At 35.7% G+C, this 23,793-nt stretch overlaps 1 protein-coding gene across 1 annotated transcript; it reads left to right on the top strand.

The window, feature by feature from the left end:
• Positions 1 to 20,303: 20,303 nt before the first annotated feature.
• LOC306640458 (olfactory receptor 56B1-like) lies at positions 20,304 to 21,263 on the top strand (the record flags this gene model as incomplete). The annotated part of the gene is made up of 1 exon (XM_079104742.1): positions 20,304 to 21,263. One exon carries the CDS (start codon positions 20,304 to 20,306, stop codon positions 21,261 to 21,263), a length of 960 nt encoding a protein of 319 aa, XP_078960868.1.
• Positions 21,264 to 23,793: the final 2,530 nt, after the last annotated feature.

The following is a 23,793-nucleotide window of genomic DNA, read 5'->3' as shown; positions in this document are numbered from 1 at the left end:
AACTGGAGAACAAAAGAGACCTTAACCTAAAAAAGATGTAGGGTGTGCTCACTTTTGGGGACTCTGGAACATCAGCCATGGCCCTCTTCTCCCTCCCAGGAGAAGTCTGTATTATTACTACTTTTAAATAAAACCTCCTTAATATGCTTGCCTTGATGTGCTTCTCTAGTGTTCAGACTTCAACATTAGAGGGAGCAGAACTCGTCACCCATCGAAAAACGGTGGTATCAGAAACGGCGCTATCACCTTCCCAAGCATGGAGTCTGGGTGTGCTTATGTCCCTGGACAGCTGGATAGCCTTCTGATATCCTTTCAATCATCCTCACTGTAATGTACAAAGCTGCTCCCCCCACCCTTTCTGGTGCAGCCATTTTCCCCGCCTCCCAACCACTTGTCAATCTGTGAACATCCTAACTAGCTATTGGTTTATCAGTCAGCTTGCAAGTATCCTTCTCTGTTATTGGTCCCCTGTCAGCCTGGCAGAATTCAACTGCTTCACGGTAGCTACCCCGCCATCTTTTCTCATGCTTCTCTCTCTCCTACTCACTTTTGCTATCCTCCTCACTTTTCCACTCTCTCTAGCGTGCACCCTTACTCTTTCCCTTTCTTTTCCTCTCATTTTCTCTCTTACCCTGCAGGGAGACACTGTTTGCTTAATAAACTCCCGTATGTGATTTCCCGTGTCCGGTGTGGTTTTCATGGGATTCCTTACACTCCCCAGTCTCATTATTGCAAAGGTCATGGTCTTCACCTTTCTCAGAGGATATTGCTCATAATTCTACTCACTTTTCATATCAAGAACTTTCCCTCCTGCAGAAGCAGTATTATCTCCCATACTTAGTGGGACCATAAGTCATAATCAAGTTATTTTGTGATAACACCAAATTCAATGCTACCTAAGGTCTCCTAGGGAACCCCTTGGCTGGGGTATTTGACATCTCATGCACATCAGTCTCCTACACCATGCTCCTCCACGCAGCAGTCAGCCTCTTCTCCAGGCACGCTCTGCAGAAGGCCTGCAGCAACTGCACTGCCCACGTCTGTGCCATCAGTTTCTTCTACATCCCAGTTGTCTCCTCTTTTCTTTCCCCTGTCACTTTGAGACACTCAAGACCCATCCATCTTGCCACATTATTGTAATCGATATTAATTGAGAACTTTTGTCTGTGGGATGAAATGCAAGAGTATATGAGACTGTGTTGTAAAAATTCTTTCAGGTCTCAAGGACATCAAATTTCATAAAATCTAAAAAAAATTACTTGTATGGGGTGGAATGAAAATGTACTTGAATGGGGTTGGCAGAAGCCATTCTAGAAATAGTTACCTGGTTTTGTCAAGTAAGCATGATGCATGGTCCACACTCATTGACACATGCCAATCATCCTCAACAGGAATTTTTCACCTGTATAATTCAAGTGTCATCAATATTATTTTCCATGAAGGAAAGAAAAAGAGAGAAAGGGAGGAAAAGAGGGAGGGAGGAAGGGAAGAAAGAAAAGGATGGAATGATAGAAGGAAGGGAAGAAGGGATAAAGAAAGGAAAGAAAAAAGGAAAGAACTAATTGAATGCTGGAGCATATCCAGAATATTGAATCTTAGGAAATTAATAATCTGGGCTGAGATCATTAGTGCTCTGTTTTCTAATAACAATTGAAGTTTTCAGTTTGATAACTGTGATTTAGCTGTGAAAAACATGTATCGTATTTTCTCATTACTCCCCAAATCTTCTGTTTTTCCAACAACTTCTTAAAGATGGAACCAGAAAATGTACTCCAAGAGATCATTACTATAATAAGGTATAAGCTGCTGAATCTTTTACGAGAAAACATGGTGACTGGTATCTGGCTAGGTCACTCCCAACCTCCTGAGCCATGTGCATAATTTTTTCCTTCTAAAATAATAGTTTGTCAGTATTCAACATCTCTAGAACTTAGAGAAATGTAAATCAAAACTACCTTAAGATTTCATCTCACTCCAGAGTGGCAATTATCAAGAATACAAGCAACAATAAATGTTTGTGAGATTGTGAGGAAAAAGGTACACTCATACAGTGCTGGTGGGAATGCAAAATGGTGCAACCATTATGGAAAGAAGTATGAAGAAAACTTGGAATGGAACCATTTGACCCAGTTATCCCACACCTCTGTTTATATCCAAAGGACTTAAAATCAACACACTACAGTGAAACAGTCACATCAATGTTTATAACAACTCAATTCACCATAGCTAAAATATGGAACCAACCTAAATGCTCTTCAACAGATGAATGAATAAGGAAAATGTGGTATATATATATAGAAGATTACACAGTTTTAAAAATGAATGAAATTCTGGCATTTGCTGGTAAATGGATGGAGTTAGAGAATATCATGCTAAGTGAAATAAACCAAACCCAAAAAACAAAATATTGAATATTTTCTCTGATATGCAGATGCTTATTCACAATAAGGGTGGTTAGGGGAGAATAAAGTTACTTTATGTTAGGTAGAGGGGAGTGAAGGGAAGGGAAGGGGTATGGGGGTAGGAATGATAGTAGAGTGAAACAGACATTACCTCATGTACATATATGACTGCATGACCGATGTGATCCTCCAATATGTATAAACAGAAAAATGAGAGATTATACTCCATTTATGTTTGATCTATCAAAATGTATAAATGCTTTCTACTGTCATGTACAACAAATAATTTAAAAAATTAAAAACAATTTTGTACATGTCAAAAAAATGAAGGCTTTCAAAAACTCACATTTTGGAGGACTAAGTATAACTATTAAATATTTTATGAAGCATTTAATACATATATTTTTATAGGTGAAGGGTTATGGGCATGGAGAGTGATGGTTACTTTTTTACATTTGAGTTGAAAATGAAATTAAGTGAATTGCTTGAATATTTCTGTATACTATGAAAGGTCCTAATAAATTATCATGTAAGTGAGAAACTAAAAGTAATAGTAATTTCATAGCAATGTCAACGTATCATAGAGGATTAAAGAGCTATTTTTTTCTGTCCAACTTGTAAGAATCCATGTTCTATTTCTTTTCTTTCTATCTTTCTTTTTTTGGTTTGGGTTTTGGTACCAGGGATTGAACTCGGGTGCTTAACTTCAGAGTCACATCTCCAGCCCCTTTTTATATTTTATTTAGAAACAGGGTCTTGCTAAGTTACTTAGATCCTCCTAAATCGCTGAGGCTGGCTTTGAACTTACGATTTTCCTTCCTCAGCCTCCAGAGTCACTGGGCTTACAGGCATGTGCCACAGTACCTGGCCACTTTTCTTTTCTGATAGATCAGAAAAGTCAGTCAGTCCATATTCATGTTTTAAGATGCACAAGTATGGACTGACTTACTAAATTCTTGTTTTATAGCAAATACCCCCCCCTTTTTTTTTTTTAACAATAATATGTGACTCACTCTCAACTAAATTGCTTTCTTAAGGCATTTATTTTATTTTCTATACTTCTTGCATTTGATTATTTCATAGATTTTCATAGTATACAAGCAGGAACAATTTCTTAACCATTGCCAGATTATGAATAATTATGTTTTTTTCAGTCTGTCATCATTAATGGTGGTATGATGAGCATCTTGCACACAGATGCACTTGTGCATGCACATGCACATTCCATTGTGAAGCTGGAGATATTTCATTCAGAATACACATATAGGAGTGATCTTGCAGGGTCATAATCTATCATTATTACCACTAGTGGAACAGCCTTTAAAGTGGAGGTCAACTTTTCAAAAGAAAGTATGGAGCAAGAAGACTATAAAGTCAAATTTTGAAATGCTGAGAAAAAATTCTTTCAGCTATTTTTATGTGTCCAAATAAAACATCATTCAAAAAGGAAGATTAGATAAATATTTATTTGTATGAATGATAACTGAGAGATAATACTATAGTATGTTATTCAGAATATAGAATAATAACAACAGATTATTTAATGAGAAGGAAGCATTATTAACCTGATAAAGTCTATGAATTTAAAAAATCTATAGCTAATTTTGTAATTAAAAATGAAATAGTAAAATAATGGTTAAAAAACAAAGCTGTTAAGTGATGCCCCATTATTCAACATCATAATAGAGAACCAAGGTAATAGAATAGAACATACCTATGAAAGAGGTATGATGTGTTCATGCATTGGAAGAACCAATACTTTTAAAAACCAATCATATATTTAATATAAAGGATAAAATTCAAAACCATTAAAAACAATAATATATACAATGCTCCATTAAGGGATATACAATAAAAAAGGATGTACACTGTGACATTAAGAATTCAAAATGTGTGTTGGGGGTGAATGCAGTTAAAATGTAGAGATCATATGGTTGTTGTGATTTAATCATTTTTTTTTTCCTTTTTCAGTGCTATGGATCTAATTTCCATATTTAAAATTTTTATTTATTCTTCTTAGTTGTTATATATAACAGAAGGTATTTTGACATATCATATATATATGGAGTATAATGCCCCATTTTTGTGGTTGCACATGGTTTGGAATTACACTGGTATTCATATATGAACATAGGAAAGTTATTTCCAATTCATTTTACTATCTTTCCTGTTCCCTCCTCCCTCCCATCCCCCCATTTCCCCCCGTCCCGCTGTCCAATCCTGTGAGCCTCCCGCCACGACCACCTGTTGTGAGTCAGCATCCCCATATCAGAGAGAATATTTGACCTTTAGTTTGGGAGGTTAGTTTATTTTACTTAGTATAATATTTACCTGCAAATGTCATAATTTCATTCCTCTTGATGGCTGAGTAATATTCCATTGTGTATATATACTACATTTTATTTACCTGCAAATGTCATAATTTCATTCCTCTTGATGGCTGAGTAATATTCCATTGTGTATATATACTACATTTTCTTTATGCATTCATCTGTTGTTGGACATCTAGATTGGTTCCAAAGTTTGGCTATTGTGAATTGAGCTGCTATGATGAGCTATTGATGAGCTATTGATGTGGCTACATTTCTGTAGTATGCTGATTCTAAGTCCTTTGGGTATAAACCGAGGAGTGGGATAGCTGGGTCAAATGATGGTTTCATTCCAAGTTTTCTGAGGCACCTTCATACTCCCTCTGGAGTGGTCGCACCAATTTGCAGTCCCACCAGCAATGTATGAATGTAACCCTTTTCCCACATCCTTGCCAACATTTATTGTTGCTTGTATTATTGCTAATTGCCATTCTCACTAGAGTGAAATGAAATTTCAGTGTAGTTTGAATTTGCATTTCTCTAATTGCTAGTGATGTTGAACATTTTTTTCATATATTTGTTGACTGATCATATTTCTTTTCTTAATTTTTTTTTAGTTGTAGATAGGCACAATACCTTCACTTATTTATTTTTATCTGGTGCTGAGGATCAAACCCAGCACCTCACATGTGCTAGGCAAAGTGCTCTACCACTGAACCACAAACCCAGCCCCTCGTATTTCTTCTTCTGTGAAGTGTCTGTTCATATCCTTAGCCCATTTGTTGATTGGGTTATTTGTATTTTTCGCGTAGAGTTTTTTGAATTCTTTATATATTCTGAAAATTAGTGCTCTATCTGAGGTGTACGTGGCAAAGATTTTCTCCTATTCTATAGGCTCTCTCTTCACAGGAACCAATATTTTTTATATGCCACTTTCCCACGAATTTTTCTGTAGATTAAATGCAATCTCTACAAACATTTTAGCAGACTTGGAATGGTGGACAAGAATATAAATCGGTGATGGAAAATTATATGAAAAATAGGAGAAAAAACAACTGAAAGAAAAACCTCCCAAATTCCAGATTCTGAGATGAAAGAGGACACATAGCCATGAATCCTACAAATATCAAAATGTTTAACAGGGAATATTTCAAGCTTTGCCAACAACTAATTCAAATTATATTTAATGGAGAAATTCATTGAAAAACACAGCCTATAATAACCAATGCAAAAAAGTACAATAGAAAATAATTAGTAATGGATAGGGAGAATAAAAATTCCCCAAATAGTGAAAACTAGGGACAAGATAAGGGAGTAAAAATGAAGGCCATGCACCTTCATTTGAACGAGAATTCAAATTATAATTTAAAAATTAACCAATTAACCTAATGGAACAAGAAGTGGTTAATATGATCATTTCAATAAAGACAGAGAGATGAGTTAATAAAAATTAAAACACCCACTGCCACTTAAAACAAGCAAGAAAACAAGCAGACAAGCAAAAACCTCCTAAAACTGGGACCAGATTCATTGTTCCACATCCAAATAAATGGAAATTTTAAAAAAACACATCTAATATTTACTTATTGGTAATATAACTAATGTTTTTCTTCTATAGTCATGAACAGGTAAGGAAATCCTCTCAAATGAAATTGAAGGCATAATCAAAAGTTTTTTAATGACTTCACTAATCACTCTTTCAGATTTAAGAAATTATTGTTACAAATCTCACCAAACTCTCAAAAAATAAAGGAGGAGAAGACACTTTCCCTCACTTTTCCATCTCCCAAGGCGAATGTTCTCCAGATGCTGGCTGCAGGCAGAGGATGATTTATCCTCCTCGGAAGAAAACAGTCTCTAGGGGGCGTGATCTCCTTCAAAGTGAAATCCTTTTTAGGCACTGCCCACAGACCTTGACCGAAAGGCTCACTCACATTCCCGACTAAGAAAACTGACAGGCGGTCACTAGACCACTCCTCAAAATAACCTGTGTAACACAGTCCTTGTCTTTGTTCGGGGACTCACTTTTCACCAGGAAACCGAGTTCCACGATGCCGTTTCAACCCTGCACCCCCTTCCTGTGTGAGACTTCGTTCCTGAATAAAAGAGCTGATCCCGGAACTTGCACTCCTCCCGGTCCCTCCCTCTTTCGTGCTAACAATTACAAACGTAAATGAACGAGAAGTTGAAGGCATAATCAAAAGTTTTTAAATGACTTCACTGATCACTCTTTCAGATTTAAGAAATTATTGCTACAAATCTCACCAAACTCTCAAAAAATAAAGGAGAAGACACTTTCCATCACTTTTCATGAGACCAATCTATTGTGGACACATAGACCTTATAATTATAATGAACTAAAATGAACTAAATCATCAACATATCATAAATACAGAAAGAAATTATCCTCAATAAAAATATTTTAAAAATCACATATAGCAATACCTAAAGTGACCCTGTCATTTTTATTCCGAGAACATGAAACTGATTATAATTTAAAAATTAACCAATTGGCCTAATGGAACAAGAAGTGGTTAATAAGATCATTTCAATAAAGACAGAAAGATGAGTTAATAAAAAATTAAAACATCCACTGCCAATTAAAACAAGCAAGAAAACAAGGAGACAAGCAAAAACCTCCTAAAACTGGGACCAGAATAATTGTTCCACATCCAAATAAATGGAAATTTAAAAAACCACATCTAATATTTACTTATTGTAATATAACTAATGTTTTTCTTCTATAGTCATGAACAGGTAAGGAAATCCTTTGTACCACTGTGTTTGATATTGTACTGAAGATTCTACTCAGTGGAAAGATAAATTAAAGGCATAAAGATAATTTTAAAAAGCTAAAAAGTCTTTGTTTGCAAATGACGGTTGACTATATAGAAAATACTCAGAAACTGTTAGAATCAATAAATGATCTTAGCAAGTTAACAGTATAGATCTACATTTAACAATCAGTTGCTCTTCCAGTCAATGAGCACATGTTTGGGTATATTCAAATGTGCTTAAGAGAATAAAATAAAAGTACTTTGTAATAAATTCACAAAATTTATATTGTGAAATTTCAAAATACTGCTGAGTTAAAATTATGGCAACTTAAGTAGTGAGAAATATCATCGTTATGGCTTTAAACTTTCAATATTTTTTAGACATCCATTTATCAAAGGTTATCTGTAGGTTCAACGCAATCCAAATTAAAATCCCAGGAAACATCTTTAGAAAAGCACAAATGAACTTGAAAAAGTTGAATAAAATTGAAGGATTTAGACTACCAAAGATAAAGACCTTTATAAAGTTACAATAATCAAAAGTGTCATATTGGAGTAAAAGACAAATGGATCAATGTAACTATACAGATGTACCCAAGTAGACCCACATAAATACAGTCAATTGTTGCATTTAGGTGAAGGCTATCCAAGGAACAAAAGAAATCTTTTCAACAGCTATCACTGATAACTCGAAATTCATACAGAAATAAATGGACTTCAGTACTTACACAACACAGAAGTTAATTTGATATGCATTTATCAAAGAATGAAATGAAGGCAAGTTATACAAATGTGAAAACAAATATTAAAACGTTTATTGTCATTAAAATCACAGATTGCCACTCAGAAAACTTCCTTCTGAAAGATAAGAAACTCACATTAAGCTGTTTAGGTAGTGGTAATGAGCAATGGAATGTGTACTAATAACATAGAAGGGTCACGAGGGTCACAATTACTTTTTTAATGAGCAATCAAGTAATTTGTTGAGCAAGAACAAGGTACTAACCCTGAAAACAAATAGGTAAAACAAAGGGAATCAATGAAGAAATACACCAAGAAGGAGTGAGATGAACTCCTGCCAAGGTCTACTGGTATCGTTACAAAGGAAGGATTTATGATCATGGGTTTCTCAATGTATATTAGAAGGAAATTTCCTTTAGTGTCACAAGTGCACTAAGATGAAATCTGCCCAGGTTATGATCCCAGCACCCACATTAACATAGAATTGGCTTGTGGATGAAACCTCCCTGTGTAAGATGATCACCATAACAGTTCTGGAGATGACCAACTGGGGTCAAAACTTCCCTATCCAACATGAAGGAGTTTAACGGTCTGGTCTGACTGGCCGAGCCTACAGCAGGTGGACTCCAGTTCTCAAGGTGAATATCAAACAGCAATAAATTTGGAAGTAGCCTTGTTTCCTTTGTCAATCTCTGCTCGGAAGACTCACTCTCTCTTGAGAGTGTTCTTAGCTTGACCTTTACTATAATTTTACATATAACCAAATTCTCTTTCTGGATTTTCATGTCTGACTATATTATTGTTTATTAATAATAATAATTTTGTCAGAACACAAGAAACTGAGGTTTGGAACTTCAATTCCCCTGTGACATCTAACGTTGATAGCATGACTCAGGTCAACATCGCCATCTACAGGACAAGCACTTAAACTTCACCTTTGGTTGAGGTGGTATCTCTTTCCTTCTGTTTTGGACTTCTCTGTGTAATCTTCCTTCTGCTCAAATTTCCTGCATATCTCACTCATATTCTGTCTGCCTTCTGTCAGCTTGTTGCATTTGTTCAACTTTTCCTGCAGTTAATAACCACATAGGCACCATAGATTTTCTGGCTGGCAAGCTTATACTTTTTTTGGGTGTGTGTTTGTGGCATTTTTTTCAGCAAGGTTACTAAGGTCACTGCAGTGACAATGACAACATTTCTATCATTATGGCTATTGTCTTATAACATATACCCGACTCACATTAGGAAGGGCATTAGAACATCTTTTAGAGACTATAGCCAGAATTTGGAGGGAAACTAAGTCACCATCTTTGCCTACTTATGAATCAACTCACTGGGCACTAGATAGCATAAGATCTCTCAGAGCTAATAAGTCTTTTCTTAGTTGGTATTCTTCTTATTCTTCTCCTCACCAAAATTTAGTTTTTGTTGTAACTGTATAGAGACTCCACTATGTCCCCTCATGTCTATCATTTAAAAGGAAAGCTGAACCATACTGTAGTCCTTGTTCTTCTTTTTATGTCATTTATTCCATTGTTATTTTCAGACTTGCTGTGTTTCCAACACAGTGACACAAAATCCTGTGCTCCCCTTTACTTTTCGACATCAGGTTTATGCTACTCTTATAATCATGAACAAAATAATTGAGGGTCACTTTCCCAGGTTATAACAGCTTTCTGTCATAAAGATATTGAAGATGTTTCTTAAAGTAAATAATTAACTTGAACAATAACAGGTTTTAACAGATAAGTATTGAATTGTGGAACTTGCGCAATCATGATACAATGGGTCCTCAGGAACCATGGAGGGATGCCTCCTTGTTCTGGGTCTAAAATGCAATGTATGAGAGGGATGCCTTCATACATGTATTATCCTTAGACATCAGTACTGCTGAGGGACACCTGGGGTATTGATAAACTCTGACTTAATTTGTTTTATAAATGGGAAATCAATTATTAGAAAAAATTCAAGAAAAATGGACAGCAGGCACTGGGACTTCTTTTGATGACCTAGTCCAGGTAACCTGCCAGGTCTTTTATCACTGAGACAAGGAGGAGAGTTTAAGGTATCAGTGAAAGAAGATAAAGAGGGACAGGAGACCGACAGGTACATTTATTTGCTATGGCTGTCAGGGTTTACCCCTTTCTTCCTCAGACCCCTGGAGCCCTGGGAGACATTTTTTATTGTTGTAAACAACCAGGTCATTGGAAAAATGATTGCTCAAATAAGGAAAGGGCTCCAAAGATTCCTTTTCTTTTATGTGGCAGGAGTGGCCATTGGAGAAATGATTCCCTCAAAGTTCTTGGGAGTCTGAGATCAGATGTTCTCTAAATGATGGCTCAAGAATTAGGAGGACTTCCGAATCAGCTGGTGCCCCAAAGAGTCACCATTGGTGGTGCTGAACAGAGGGTATTTCTGGAGGTAGGAAAGGCCGTTCAATTCCTTTTGGGTGCCAACTGTAGTGTTTCAATCTCATTTCTTGGACAGCATTTTCTGCTAATTCCTACTCATTAGTGGAAGTGAGCAGAAAACCCGAACTAAGATAATTGCCTCATCATCTATGGTATAGTTAGAGAGATATAATGTTCACTCATTCTTTTTGGTAGTGATGGCTGAATGTCCATCTCCAATAGTGTGTCATGATATTTTAACAAAGAATTTTTTTTCTGAATTCTCGACTTAAGGCACCTAGTTTTTCTCTTTTGATTTTATCAGAAGTAGAACAATAAGAACAATTGATTGATCCTACCTTGTTGGATATTCTCCTGCAAGGGAATGACTGGATAGAATAGAATTACAATACTAGAACAAAAGGAAGAGATGTACTCATTACAAAACACTACCCTCGGAGATGTCAACTGATGGCCTATAATTGTGACTTTATTACACCCAAGTCATAGGAAAAGCTTCTCTTAAGTCAAATTATCTTTCAAGTTTTCATAGACATTGAGCCATAGTTGAGTTCATCTACTCCTCATTTTCCATAGTTAATCACGGAATGTCAAAGATGAAAATATTTACTATCAAATTTGGGATGAATACATAGGGCTCATATCCACCACAGGACATCTAAATCACAGAGCTCCAATCTTTTGGGAGCAAAGTAAGCACACTTGTGATAAATGGACTATTTCAGTTAAGGAGGATCTTAATGTCAACATAATTTTGATTTTACAGGCTAATCTAATTGGTTCTTTTAGCCTGGAATTAGATGGCCCACCCCTAACGGCAAACAATGGTTATGTGGGACCAACTTATGGCCCTGACTTTTACCAGGCTAGGTATGAAGATGTATTATAGGGTCCCCATGAATGCAAATAAGGTGGAAACAAAAAGTAGCAAAACTTGCAAACCTCCACAATTTCAAGTATAGATGGGAATATCTGTTTTTCATTGGTACAATTATTTAACTTCACTGTTTATCCCACAAATTGGTCAAGAGGGTGCAATTTGACATGTGGAAGCTCTGACCAATTATACTTAAGGAACTCTCAACGACAGTGTGAAAGCTATTTCTGTCCTTAACACAGAGGTGGCACTCAGGAGAAAAGCTATTTTACCAAAGCAAATGGCTTCAAATGTTCTCACAACAGCTTGGAATTGTACTTGTGCCATTTTCAGACTAGATATCATATTTACATCCCTGATAATGTGATTCAAACTTCAAAGATTCGCACTCCCAAATGGATGCTATATTTTCACCGGCTTGGTTATGGGGACGGCTTTCCATTTCATGGCTTTCCTTTTCTTCCTGGTAGAAGAAATTGCTGGTATCTATGATTATCACACTCATTGGTGAATTCAGATGTTGCTGTGTCTATTATTGTATTAATCTTAAACATTTTTGCCTCCTTCATTTGCTTATAAGACATCCATTCCCCAGATAGTTTTTTCAATCTGGTTCTACTGAATCCGAGATTTACCATGACTCTTTGGAAAGGCCTTGTTATAACCAAAGCATTTCACTTACATGGCAAAAATTGAACATCCCACCTTGTAGGCTTACAGCCCTAAACAGCAAGAGACAGTTAATGATTTAATTTCATCATTCTTTTTTCCCTATGTGATTTAGGATCTCCAGTTATTGTGGGGGAGATATGTTAGGTAGTAGTTACTAAGGAACAGTGAAATGTGAACCAATAACATAGCAGGCTCGTGGGGTTTATTTGAATTACCTTTAATGAACAATCAAGTAACTTGCAGAATAACAAGTTTTCAAGCAAAAATAACATTCTCTTGCTTTACTTTTCATGTCCGACTTTAAATTTTCTTTGTTGGGACACAAGAACCAAGCTTCAGCTCCCCAATGTCCTGTAGGGAAAAAAACAAAAACAAAAACAAAAAACAAGCAAATAAAAAACCCAAAAAAACTAAAACCACAATACAGTTCAAAAAGAATGAAAGTGGAAGTACATGAACCTTTTTAGTGATTGGCTGTGATACATTCACTTTTTATTTTGTTTTGTTTGGTAAGATAGTCAGCTGTTAAAGCTGTTTGTTTATTAGCTGGATGGTTTGATTTCACTGCATGTGCTGATTAAGACTTTAAAGCTTTCATTTTGAGTCTAAGATTAGAGACAGCATTTGGGCATATCAAGATGACTTATGTTTTATTTATGTGGGTATGGGGAAGTTGGCTGTGGGGTATAATAACACCAGGGCTTCCATTTTTATGTTCCTTTAACAATCATTAGTATATAAATAAAGAATAAAACTATGAAATTTGGAAGAAAATATACAAGAATAATTTGTGGCAGGTGAGTATTACTTAGGACACACACATAAAAAATATGACCATAAAAATGGTAAGTCAGACTTTAAACACAAACTCCTTCATTGAAGACAGTTATAAAAAATGAAAAGCCCTGCCACAGATGTGGAGAAAGTCACGTATATATGGAACATCTTTCAATGTTTTAGAGAAGAGAGCATTATTATCTTTAAACCTTTCCAATGTTTAGCTTTTATACTGTCCTAAAGCTCCAGGAATACTTTACCAGGGGAACGTCAGATATAGAGGCAAATTTCCCCATCAGATTATGACTTCTGAGGGTGGGATGCAAATTTAGTAGGAATTCTTAAACACCATTTATACACTAGACCATTCAAAAGGTAAAGTCTCATTGCCCTAGTCTGTGTGTAAAGTTCAGTTAATAGAAAGTTTATTCACTCTATGTAAGTTAAAGAGGAATAAAAACTTTATGAGTTCAGGAAGAATCCCTTCCTACGTGGACACTGAGTTGACAGGCCCCTTGCATTGTGCTCCACACACAAGGTTATGAAAAGGAATTATTTTTAAATTCCTTCATCTTCTGCAATTTATTTGGTATAAGTTGCTGAGAATCACATAATCGTCTCCATCTCTTCCACTTCGGGAATCAAATTTTATAATGAGATTTTGATTGATCATTGCACATTGTATAAATATATTGAGCTATCACACTGTATTCCACACATAGGCAAAATTGTCACGTCAATTTAAAAATAAAATGATAAAAATAAAATGACCTTCTTGAAGCATGTCAAAGAAATTTACTAGAAGAGAGCAAAGAAGTGTGTGTGTGTGTGTGTGTGTTATATCATATCATTATCTGACATAATAGAGGAAAAGGCCTTTGAACCTCCCAAACTGTTGTCTACATCTCAGAGTAGTGAGTCATTCATCTTCTACATGATTAAAATAACTTTCTCATTAATGTCAAACTTTCTTTCTGTTCTTTGTCCAAAAATTCCCTAAAACCATTTAAAAAATAGTAACTCTTATATTCTTCTACCCAAGTACAACAAAATATATCAGACCACCTAGATTTGCAAATATCTTCTCCCTCTTGTCTAATGGTAGATGACGGTCCCATTCTTCTTATCATAGACCCCTGCATGCGTTCTGTGGAAGGTCATCTTATCACCCCTCCTTTGCTAAGCAAGCATATGTTCTCACAGATCCAGTTCTCTCCACACCATCCCTATCTTTATCTGTAGTAGTTGATTTTAGCCTCTATGTGTGTATCATTTATCATTTCTTCAATCATAAAACAAATCATACTCTTGATGTTTAATTTTACTTTTTAAATTTACACTTTTAGTGACTCTACAACCAGAGAAATAAAAAGTTGTACCCCATTTGTGTGCAATGAATAAAAAATAAAATAAATGAATAAATAAATAAAAGTTTACACTTTGATTTTTAATTGTTGGATCTCCATCCTGTGTGTTGGTTTTATAATGTGATATTCTCATGTATGTGCATATTGTAGAATGATTATATCAAGTAATTAACATATCTATCAGCATTATACATAGTTCATTTTTGTAGTGAAAACATTTAAAATTTATTCTTTCAGCAATTTTGAAAAATACAAAATATGATTATTGACCATAGTCGCAGTGTTGTATGATAGATCTGGAAAACATATTCCTCCTTTCCAACTGAAGTTTGGAACCCTTTTGTCAACACCTGTGCACTTCTCACACCACTTTCTCCCCAACCTGTGGGAACTATTCTACTTTCCACTTCAAACAACTTTAAACCCTAAGAACTCTTCCAACTTGGGTTTTCTATGGTATTACTTGGGTAAATTTCCCCAAAATTTTCACATGCAGCAATTTTTCTATTTTATAACTTTGGACTTACTCTTTAACTCATCCTAGTATGACTTTGGCTTATGCACTACAAAAGTCAATTATTCGTTCCAAAAAGTTAGCTATAGCCTCCAAGAAACTTAATCTATATAAACTTCTTCCCATCTTATTTGATTTGGGAGCATAATAAAGTAACATTAGGAATCTATTTCCTTGCTGTGTTTTCTTTCTGAATCAGTTACATCTGGGTTTCCTTTTCTCTCTCATATTTATGTAGATTTTAAATGTAGGAAATCAGGTGCACCAGGTACTATTTCCCCTTATTTTTCTCACTGTTCTCACTTGCTAGGAGATCTGTGTCAATAGCATCAACTCCAGTGATTTCAACCTAAGACACTGATCACCTCATTTTCTGGCAGCTTGCTCCTTGCTCTGTACAACTACCTTTCTGCTTGTTCCCATTGTTCACTTGGATGCTTCAAGTCACACATCCCAGGTTCATCATTACCTAATCTGCATTACTCTCTTCTACACCTGGTCCTTCTCTAACCACACCTGGGCATATGAATAACATCTCATTGCATCCTATTGCATGTTTTAGCACCTTAGGATTATTTTTAGATCATAAGGATTATCAATTTCACCCGTACATGCCTTCTAAGTCCATCCACTGTATTTTTCGTCTTTCACTGCCCTTCTGCTCAGTTCCAGACATAGCCCTCTCTCCCTTGGATTACTCCTGCAGCTGCCTATCCAACGCATCTTTAGTCTCATCACATGAAGTGTGGTTTTCACAGTATTGTTATGCCTGACTGACATGTGGAATCTTCCAGTGGCACCCTATTATTTGACATATATGTGTTTAAAATTCTCTGGCTCCTGTTACCTCAAGAACATCATCTCACACCATAGCCCATTTCCCCCACATCTTGGGGGTTCCAGTCACACTTATTGTCTTTTGTTACATTGACTGTGCCATGCTGCCTCTCATTTCAGCATTTCTAAGTTCTTGGAATAATTTCACTTTTCACCCCTCGAACCTAATGATACTGAAATCCTACTCAAGTCTTTGGCCTTCCATAAAGATGGTACTACTTCAGGAAATCCTGAAATGAGATTAAAATTCCCTTCATTCTATGCTTTCATATTAGAGGGCACTTTCATTTAAAGCACTACCTCAGTCTATAATTCTCTGTTTGGTTGCTTTCTTATTTAGTATTTTAGTTTTTCTCCTCTACTAGACCATAATTTCCAGGAGATCAGCAACAATGACTTTATCAATTACTTTACAAAACTCTACCATGGTCTCCAATAGTAGAAACTCTCCCTCCATTTTGGAATGAATTAATACTTTCTTCTTTAGAAAGATTTAAAGTAACCTCCTAACCACAGAAGTTTAATTCCTCTGAATTTTTACCCATAGGAACAATTCAAAATTTCCCATCTATCATAGGAAAACCTTGGTTTCATGAGTGGAACTATTTTTCTATTTGTGTAGGTTCTCAGGTTGCATTAATAAAAACACATCTCTGAGCTAATCACTTTGTTTCACTTTTGGGATTTAACATCTTAGGAATTCCCTTTCTCTGTGGGCCTTTCTCTCCGCAGGCCTCTAAAGGAGGCCTGTTACTTTAGATCACTTAGCTGTTTACTACTTCCCATAAATTCTTGATGTTCATAATTTCTGTGTCATATCTCTTTTGAGAATACATCTTGATCACAGAATAAATCTTTTCTCAAAATGCTCTGTTTGTCCAGTAAGAAACTGCTTCCAGTGTGAAGACATTAGACTGTGTCTCTGCTCATAACCACAGTAAGTTCTAAACCAAATCAAGGGCACACTGGTTAAACCTCAGATCATTTGATGTCTCAGTCTAAACAGAGTGCTGTTTTGGTAACCTCCTGCAAAAGAGATTGACCTTGCTCTCTGCTCTAGCAGGATACAGATTCTTGTAGAATCTCTGCAAAAGGGGCTAAGAGTAGAATGAGAATATATGAGGATCACATGGTATAAGAGAAGTTACTTGTCTGTAAAATAACTTTCATATTGTCTTCAGTATTAATAGTGTATTAAATGCTTTCATAACACAATCACATTTTATGTCCTATTAGAATCTAATTATTAAAAAGTGACAAGCAATGCTTTTTCTGCAAGCTCAGATTCATTCTTTCTCTTAATTTGATGACACAGATATTAACAAGGGAGAAACATTTAGAAGAAAATGGGGAAAACCAAACAGAATTGCTTTATGATCTCACAGTCCCACTTCTGGGTACGAAAGATTTAGAATCAGTGTGTCAAAGAGATATCTGAACACTCATGTTCATTGCCACATTATGTACAATTGCCAAGTTATGGAATCAACCTAAGTGCCCATCAAGAGATGAATGGATGAAGAAGAGGTAATGTACCTAAGCAAATAGTATTCAGCCTTAAATAGGAAATTTTGCTTTTTGAGATAATAATGGAATTAGGGAACACTACACTTAGTGAAATAAGCCAAACATAGAAAGACAAATACTGCATGCTCTCACTTGTGGATTCTAAAGCAATTTAACTCCCAGAAGCAGAGAGTAGAGAGGTGGTTGCCAGAGTCTGTAAGGTGGGGAAATGGGCCGCTGATGGTCAAAGGGGTCAAAGATTCAGTTAGATGGGAGGAGTAAGTCAGATTTTTAGGTTAATCTCTCAGTCCTAAATACAGCCAATGACTGAATGCATTTCAGTATCACTGAGGATAAATTTACAATATTCTAATGAAAATATTAAATATTTGAGGTGATGGGTATATTAATGCATTTAAAAATTCCATATTGTATTAAATATTTTAACACAGTTTGTGCCCCATAAGCATATACTACAGTAATTTGTCAATGTGTAATAAAACAAATAAAAAAAATAAGATGTACCTAAAAAGAAAGCAAATGAGAATACTTTAAGAATAAAAGGTTATGCAATATGAGGCTGTAAGGTAATAAATGAAGGTTTCACAAGAGTCCCGGGTCTTGTACAAATGACCCCATACCAGTTCTCTTTTGGAAATTTCATCTGAAAGATCTAAGTAATAATTAGCTTTATATCTAAGGCTATTTTTGCCTCTTGCTAATTAAATTATGCTATGGATATATTTAGACTATTTCATTCCTTATTAAATTATATCCATATAAAACAAAGGATGATCTATCCCATCATTAAGGAATAACTGTATTTCCAAACATGAAAGCTAGGTGAAATATCTGAAAGGAATTTTATCTAGTTGTAATTAATTTTCTCTTGTTGGTGACACTTGTGCATGTAAAGTTAATTGTGTCAAAAATGAATCAATGAATCATATAATCAAATAGCTTGTAGTTTTCTTTAAAGATAGCATTTTAAAACATTGTTACATAATACTCCAGGTTTTTTTCATAGTAACCAATGTGATAGCAATCAGCATGGCAAAAATATTGAGAATGAAATGTCCTGCAAAATCAGTAATTTTGTCAAGAGAAAATATTCAGAATACATTCAGATATTATGTATCTTTTTTCTTCATTTTATTTTTTTTATTTTTACAGACAGCATTTTGATTCATTGTACACAAATGGGGTACATCTTTTCGTTTCTATAGTTGTGCACGATGTAGATTCATACCAGGATACAAGGAAGTGAAAACCAAGATACAATGCTCAGTTGGGGTGAAATCACACCTGAGTGCCCTCTGCACAATAAAAGTGTATGTGTTTTATTTGAATGAATGTGCATAGGCATAAATGATTTTTAAGCAAGGGAATATCAGTTTTAGAAAGAACAGATTTCTGGGAGAACTGTGAAAAAATGAGAAGCAATTGTGATGAGGCAGGTTACAGAAGCAGTAGACCCAGAGAGGAGGGGTCAAATGTGTGAAGTGAAAGAAGAAACACACAGAAAAAGGAGGCAACTGAACGTGGGAAGAGCAGGCTGATTTGCAGGTTTCAGCCTCGACTTGTTAGGTGACCATACAGGATAAAAAGAAGAGGAAAAACAAGAGATTATGAGGAAGGATAATGAGTCTAACTTGGAACATGATTCTGAGTATCCCCTGACAGTTCCCTCAATATGCTGAATAAATCATTCTTGCTCGGTAGATAGAATAAAATTCCAGTTAAGTGGCCCTGAAGTTTCAGTTATCAGAACGAGTTCTACAGACCTTTTGTACAACACTGTACCTAGTTTTATCAATACTATATTATGTGCTTAAAATTTTAGGAGGGTAGATATCATATTCAGTGTTCTTAACACAATGATTTAGGAAAAAAATGTAATGCTAGTGCCACATACTATCTTTAGTAACTGTTTAGGACTCAACTAGGAAAAAAAAGTGCTAAGGTAGGGGTCCATCATATGACTCTAAGTTGAAATACTCAGCCATCATCACTCAATTTCCTGTCAAGCTATTCTTTTGCAACCTCCTCAGAAATGCTGACAAAGAAGTAAAAAAAAAAAAAAAAAAAAAAATAGTATAAAAGGAAATATTTCTATCTCCAATCTGCAACATATTTTATTTCTGAAAATCCTTTGAAGTTTATTATAACAAATTTGGTAGAATGAAATAAAACATCAATGGACATTTGTACCAACTTGGAATGCAGTGGTGAAAAAATTCAATCATTCATAATTCCACACTAACAAATTAATTTATTGTTAGTTAATAATCATTTCAGTCAGGAACATTAGGAAAATATGAAAAGAACAAACACATCCACTTGCTGCCAAATTTTTTAGAAAAAAGTTGAAAAAAGAATCATGTTTATGTGTAGAGTCCTGTCTGGGATAATTAAGTATAATACAAATGAAGATTTGAGATTCATGTTGCATTTTCTCTGTATAGTCAAACATTGTAATTTTCTCCCCCCCCCCACTTTTTTCTTGGCAGTACTGTGAACTGAACCCAGAGCCTCATGCATGCTGAGGAAGAGTTCTGCCACTTGTCTGCATCTCAGTCAAAACAATTGTGACTTTTAAATTTCCCTTCTTTGGATAAAATCTTGGAACTTTCTGGGAATTTATCTTAAATTGCTATAAGAGATCGTCTCCAAAATTCATTTTGTTATGATCCCAATCTATATGACAAGAGCTCAAAAAGAATGTTTAATAGTAATTATGCTCAGAGATAGCAACTTTGAATTTTTGAATATTTGAGATTTCTGTTAAAATTTCTCTGGATAATCAACATAAGAATTGTCTTTTCTTTTTTCTTGGCAATGTTGGGGATTGAAATCAGGGACTAAGGCATGCTAGGCAAGCACTCTGACACCAAAGTGCACACACAGTCCAAAATTGTGACTTTTAAGTTTCCTTTCTTTTTCTAAAATCCTGGAACTTTCTTATAGTTCATCTTAAATTGCTATAAGAGATGGATTACAACAGTCATTTTGTTAAAGCCCCAATCTATATGAAGAGAGTTCTAAGAGAATGTTTAATAGTAATTATGCTCAGAGATAGCCACATTGAATATTTTTTTTTCTCATAGGAAAATATGTCTGCATCTTTCAAAGGCTCCAATAGCTCCAAGTTCCAGGTCTCCGAGTTCATCCTGATGGGACTCCCAGGCATTCACAGCTGGCAGCACTGGCTCTCCTTGCCTTTGGCCCTGCTCTATCTCTCAACGATTGGTGCAAACATCCTCATCCTCACCACCATCTACCAGGACCCTGCTCTGAAGCAGCCTATGTACCTTTTCCTGGGCATCCTCTCTGTGGTGGACATGGGCCTGGCCACCACCATCGTGCCCAGGATCCTGGCCATCTTCTGGTTTGATGCCAAGGCCATTAGCCTCCCAGAGTGCTTTGCTCAGATTTATGCCATTCACTGCTTTATAGCCATGGAGTCTGGTGTCTTCCTCTGCATGGCTTTTGATAGATACGTAGCTATTTGTCATCCTCTTCGCTACCCTTTGATTGTCACCAATTCCTTTATCATCAAAGCTACCCTGTTCATGGTGCTTAGAAATGGCTTGTGTGTCATCCCAGTGCCTGTACTTGCAGCGCGGCGTCATTATTGTTCCAGGAATGAAATTGAACATTGCCTGTGCTCTAATCTTGGGGTCACAAGCCTGGCTTGTGATGATAGGAGACCCAATAGTGTTTGCCAATTGGTCCTGGCGTGGCTTTTAATGGGTAGTGATCTCTGTCTTATTATATTGTCCTATGTCCTGATTCTGCGCTCCGTCCTCAGGCTGAGCTCTGCTGAAGCTGTCTCCAAGGCTCTGAGCACTTGCAGTTCCCATCTCATCCTCATCTTCTTCTTCTACACGGCTATTGTAGTGGTTTCAGTAACTCACCTGGCAGAGACTAAGAATGCTTTGATTCCAGTTCTACTCAATGTGCTGCACAACATCGTCCCTCCTTCCCTCAACCCTATTGTTTATGCACTTAGGAACAAAGAGCTTAGGGAAGGCTTCCAAAAGGTGTTTTGCTTAGGTTTACGAAAGAAGTAAGACACTAGAAAACTTCTCCTTGATACAGACAAACTTCAGCTTCCTCTATACTGTATAGTAACTTCCAAGGAGAATAGAGCGAGTGCATGCTCTTGAGACCCCTTTTTCATATGTTTACCTAAATAATAGTGAAAGTGTCTGAAGGGTAAGAAAAACTTTCACAGTCATTCCAAAATTGGCAAAAGTTAGTTGTATGTAAGAATATGGAAGGGAGGTCTGTTAAACCAAATGGGTTTAATAAAATCCGGAACTAGTGATTCATATCCATTCCCTAAAATGAAAACAAATGCAGTTGCAAATCATCTTCACACACACGACCTAGGAAATCAGTGACTGAAGTACAAGTTACTGGGTTATGAATCACATGCCATACTCTCAGAATATTATCTGAACATCTTTTTCATAATCTGAAAACCAATGAAGAGAAGAAATAAGGCATAATATATTTTGTCTTTTATTTCAATCTGATCCATACTGCTTTGCTTTAGACTCTGATCTAGGCTTTTTTCTTTTGGATCCAGGTTCAGAGTATATCACAACATAGCTGAGATATTTTATATATCTTGAAATACAAATAGCAATATTGTGTTCAGATCTACCAGTGCTAGAAACTATCACGCATTGTGTACATTGTGTACTGTCACTTTCCTTTTGGTTAGATAAAAAAGGTGGTTCTACTGGGGTCTAGGTATAAAGAAAATAGTGTAAACAGTCTTTTTTATCAGTCTGAATTGATGTCTTTGTTAGACTTGAATTGTTTTCATGCAAAGACTGATAAGGAGAAAACCCACAATGTTTTATGGATTCATAAAACCATTTACTTTAATGATGATATATTTCATGATATTAAGATAATCGAAGAAAATATGTCCATGTAAGCAGGGACCTCAGTGAAATACAACAGAGATGACAGGGTTTCCCCCTATTTCCGCAGTGGAACATTACAGTCATACATAGTAGTTGGGTTCATTTTGATGAAACCATTCATGCAATGAATTTGATTTCAACCCCAGATCCTCCCTTAACTCCCTTCCTCGCCCTGTTTTCCTTCCTCTCGTCTGCTGATCCTCCTCTCACTCATTTATTTATTTTTGACTGGTACATTCTGCATATACATGAAGGTGAAATCCCATTGGCATATTTATATGTGCATACAAGGTAATTTTGTTAAATTTATCCATGTTTCCTCCCATTTCTGATCCTTCTTCTCCCTCATTCTCCACCTTCTATTCCACTTATCTTCCCTCCATTCTGCTGGTCTTCCTTCTATAGTTTTTTTTTTTTCTTCTTAAATTAGTGCTTTATAGATGTGCATTGGTGTGAAATTCACTGTAATATTTTTAGAAGTTTACAAAATGTAATTTGGTCAATTTTATTCCACAGTTCCTCTCTTTTCCTATCCCTTCTCCTTTGTCCTCAATTCCTTTACTCTGTTCCACTGATCCCTTCTATTTTCATGAGACCCTACCTTTCATTTCTTATTTCAGTCCAGTTTCTGCATGTGAGAAAAAAATTCAACCTGTGATTTTCTAATTCTGGCTTATTTCACTTAGCGTAATGTTCTCCATTTACATACATTTACTGGCAAATGCCGTTATTTCATTCTTATTTATGGCTGAGTACGCCATTATGTAAATATGCCATATTTTCTTGATTCTTTCATCTATTGACAGGCATCTGGGTTGATCCCATAATTCGGCTACTGTGCACTATGCTGCTATAAATATTGAAGTGATTGACTATAGTATGCTAATTTTAGTTATTTGGGATAAATACCAATGAGTGGTATAGCTGAGTCATATGGTGCTTCCATACATAGTTTCTTGAGAAATTTCCATATTGCTTTCCAAAGTGGTTGCACTAATTTTTAGTCCCATTAACACTTTTTCCTCATAACTTCCCCAACATTAATTATTATTCAAGTTCTTGATAATTGCCATATGGACAGAAGTGAGATGAAATCTTAGTGAAGTCTTGATTTGCATTATCCTGATTGCTAGAAGTGTTGAATGTTTTTTTCATGTATTTGTTAGCCAATTATGTTTCTTCCTTTGAGAAATCTCTGTTTAGTTTTTGCCCAATTTATTGGTAGGATTATTTGGGTTATTTTGGCATTGATTTTTTTTTTGAGTTCTTTATATGTTCTGAATATTAATCCTGTGAGAAGCAACTAGCAAAGATTTTCTTCCATTCTGTAGACTCTCTCTTCCTGCTTTAAATCATTTCCTTTACTATGAAGAAACTTTTTAATTTACTGATTCTTGGTTTTATTTCTTGAACATTAGGGGTATTACTGAGGAAGTCATTGCTAGCTCCTATATAATGGTGGGTTGACCCTATGCCTTTTTCTAGCAGTTTCAAGTTTTCTGATATAATTCCTGTCTTTGATCCATTTTGACTTGAGTTTTGTGTAGTATGAAAGACAGGCATCTGACTTCATTCTTCTACCTGTGAACATGCAGTTTTCCCAGCTCCATTTGTTAAAAAGATGTCTTTTCTCCAACATACTTTTTTGCATCTTTGTCAAATA

The sequence above is a fragment of the Sciurus vulgaris genome (assembly GCF_902686455.1).
Source record: "Sciurus vulgaris genome assembly, chromosome: 11".
Classification (NCBI taxonomy): Eukaryota; Metazoa; Chordata; class Mammalia; order Rodentia; family Sciuridae; genus Sciurus; species Sciurus vulgaris.
The sequence above is the reverse complement of the archived record's forward strand: the minus strand, read 5'-3'. Positions and strand labels throughout refer to the sequence as shown.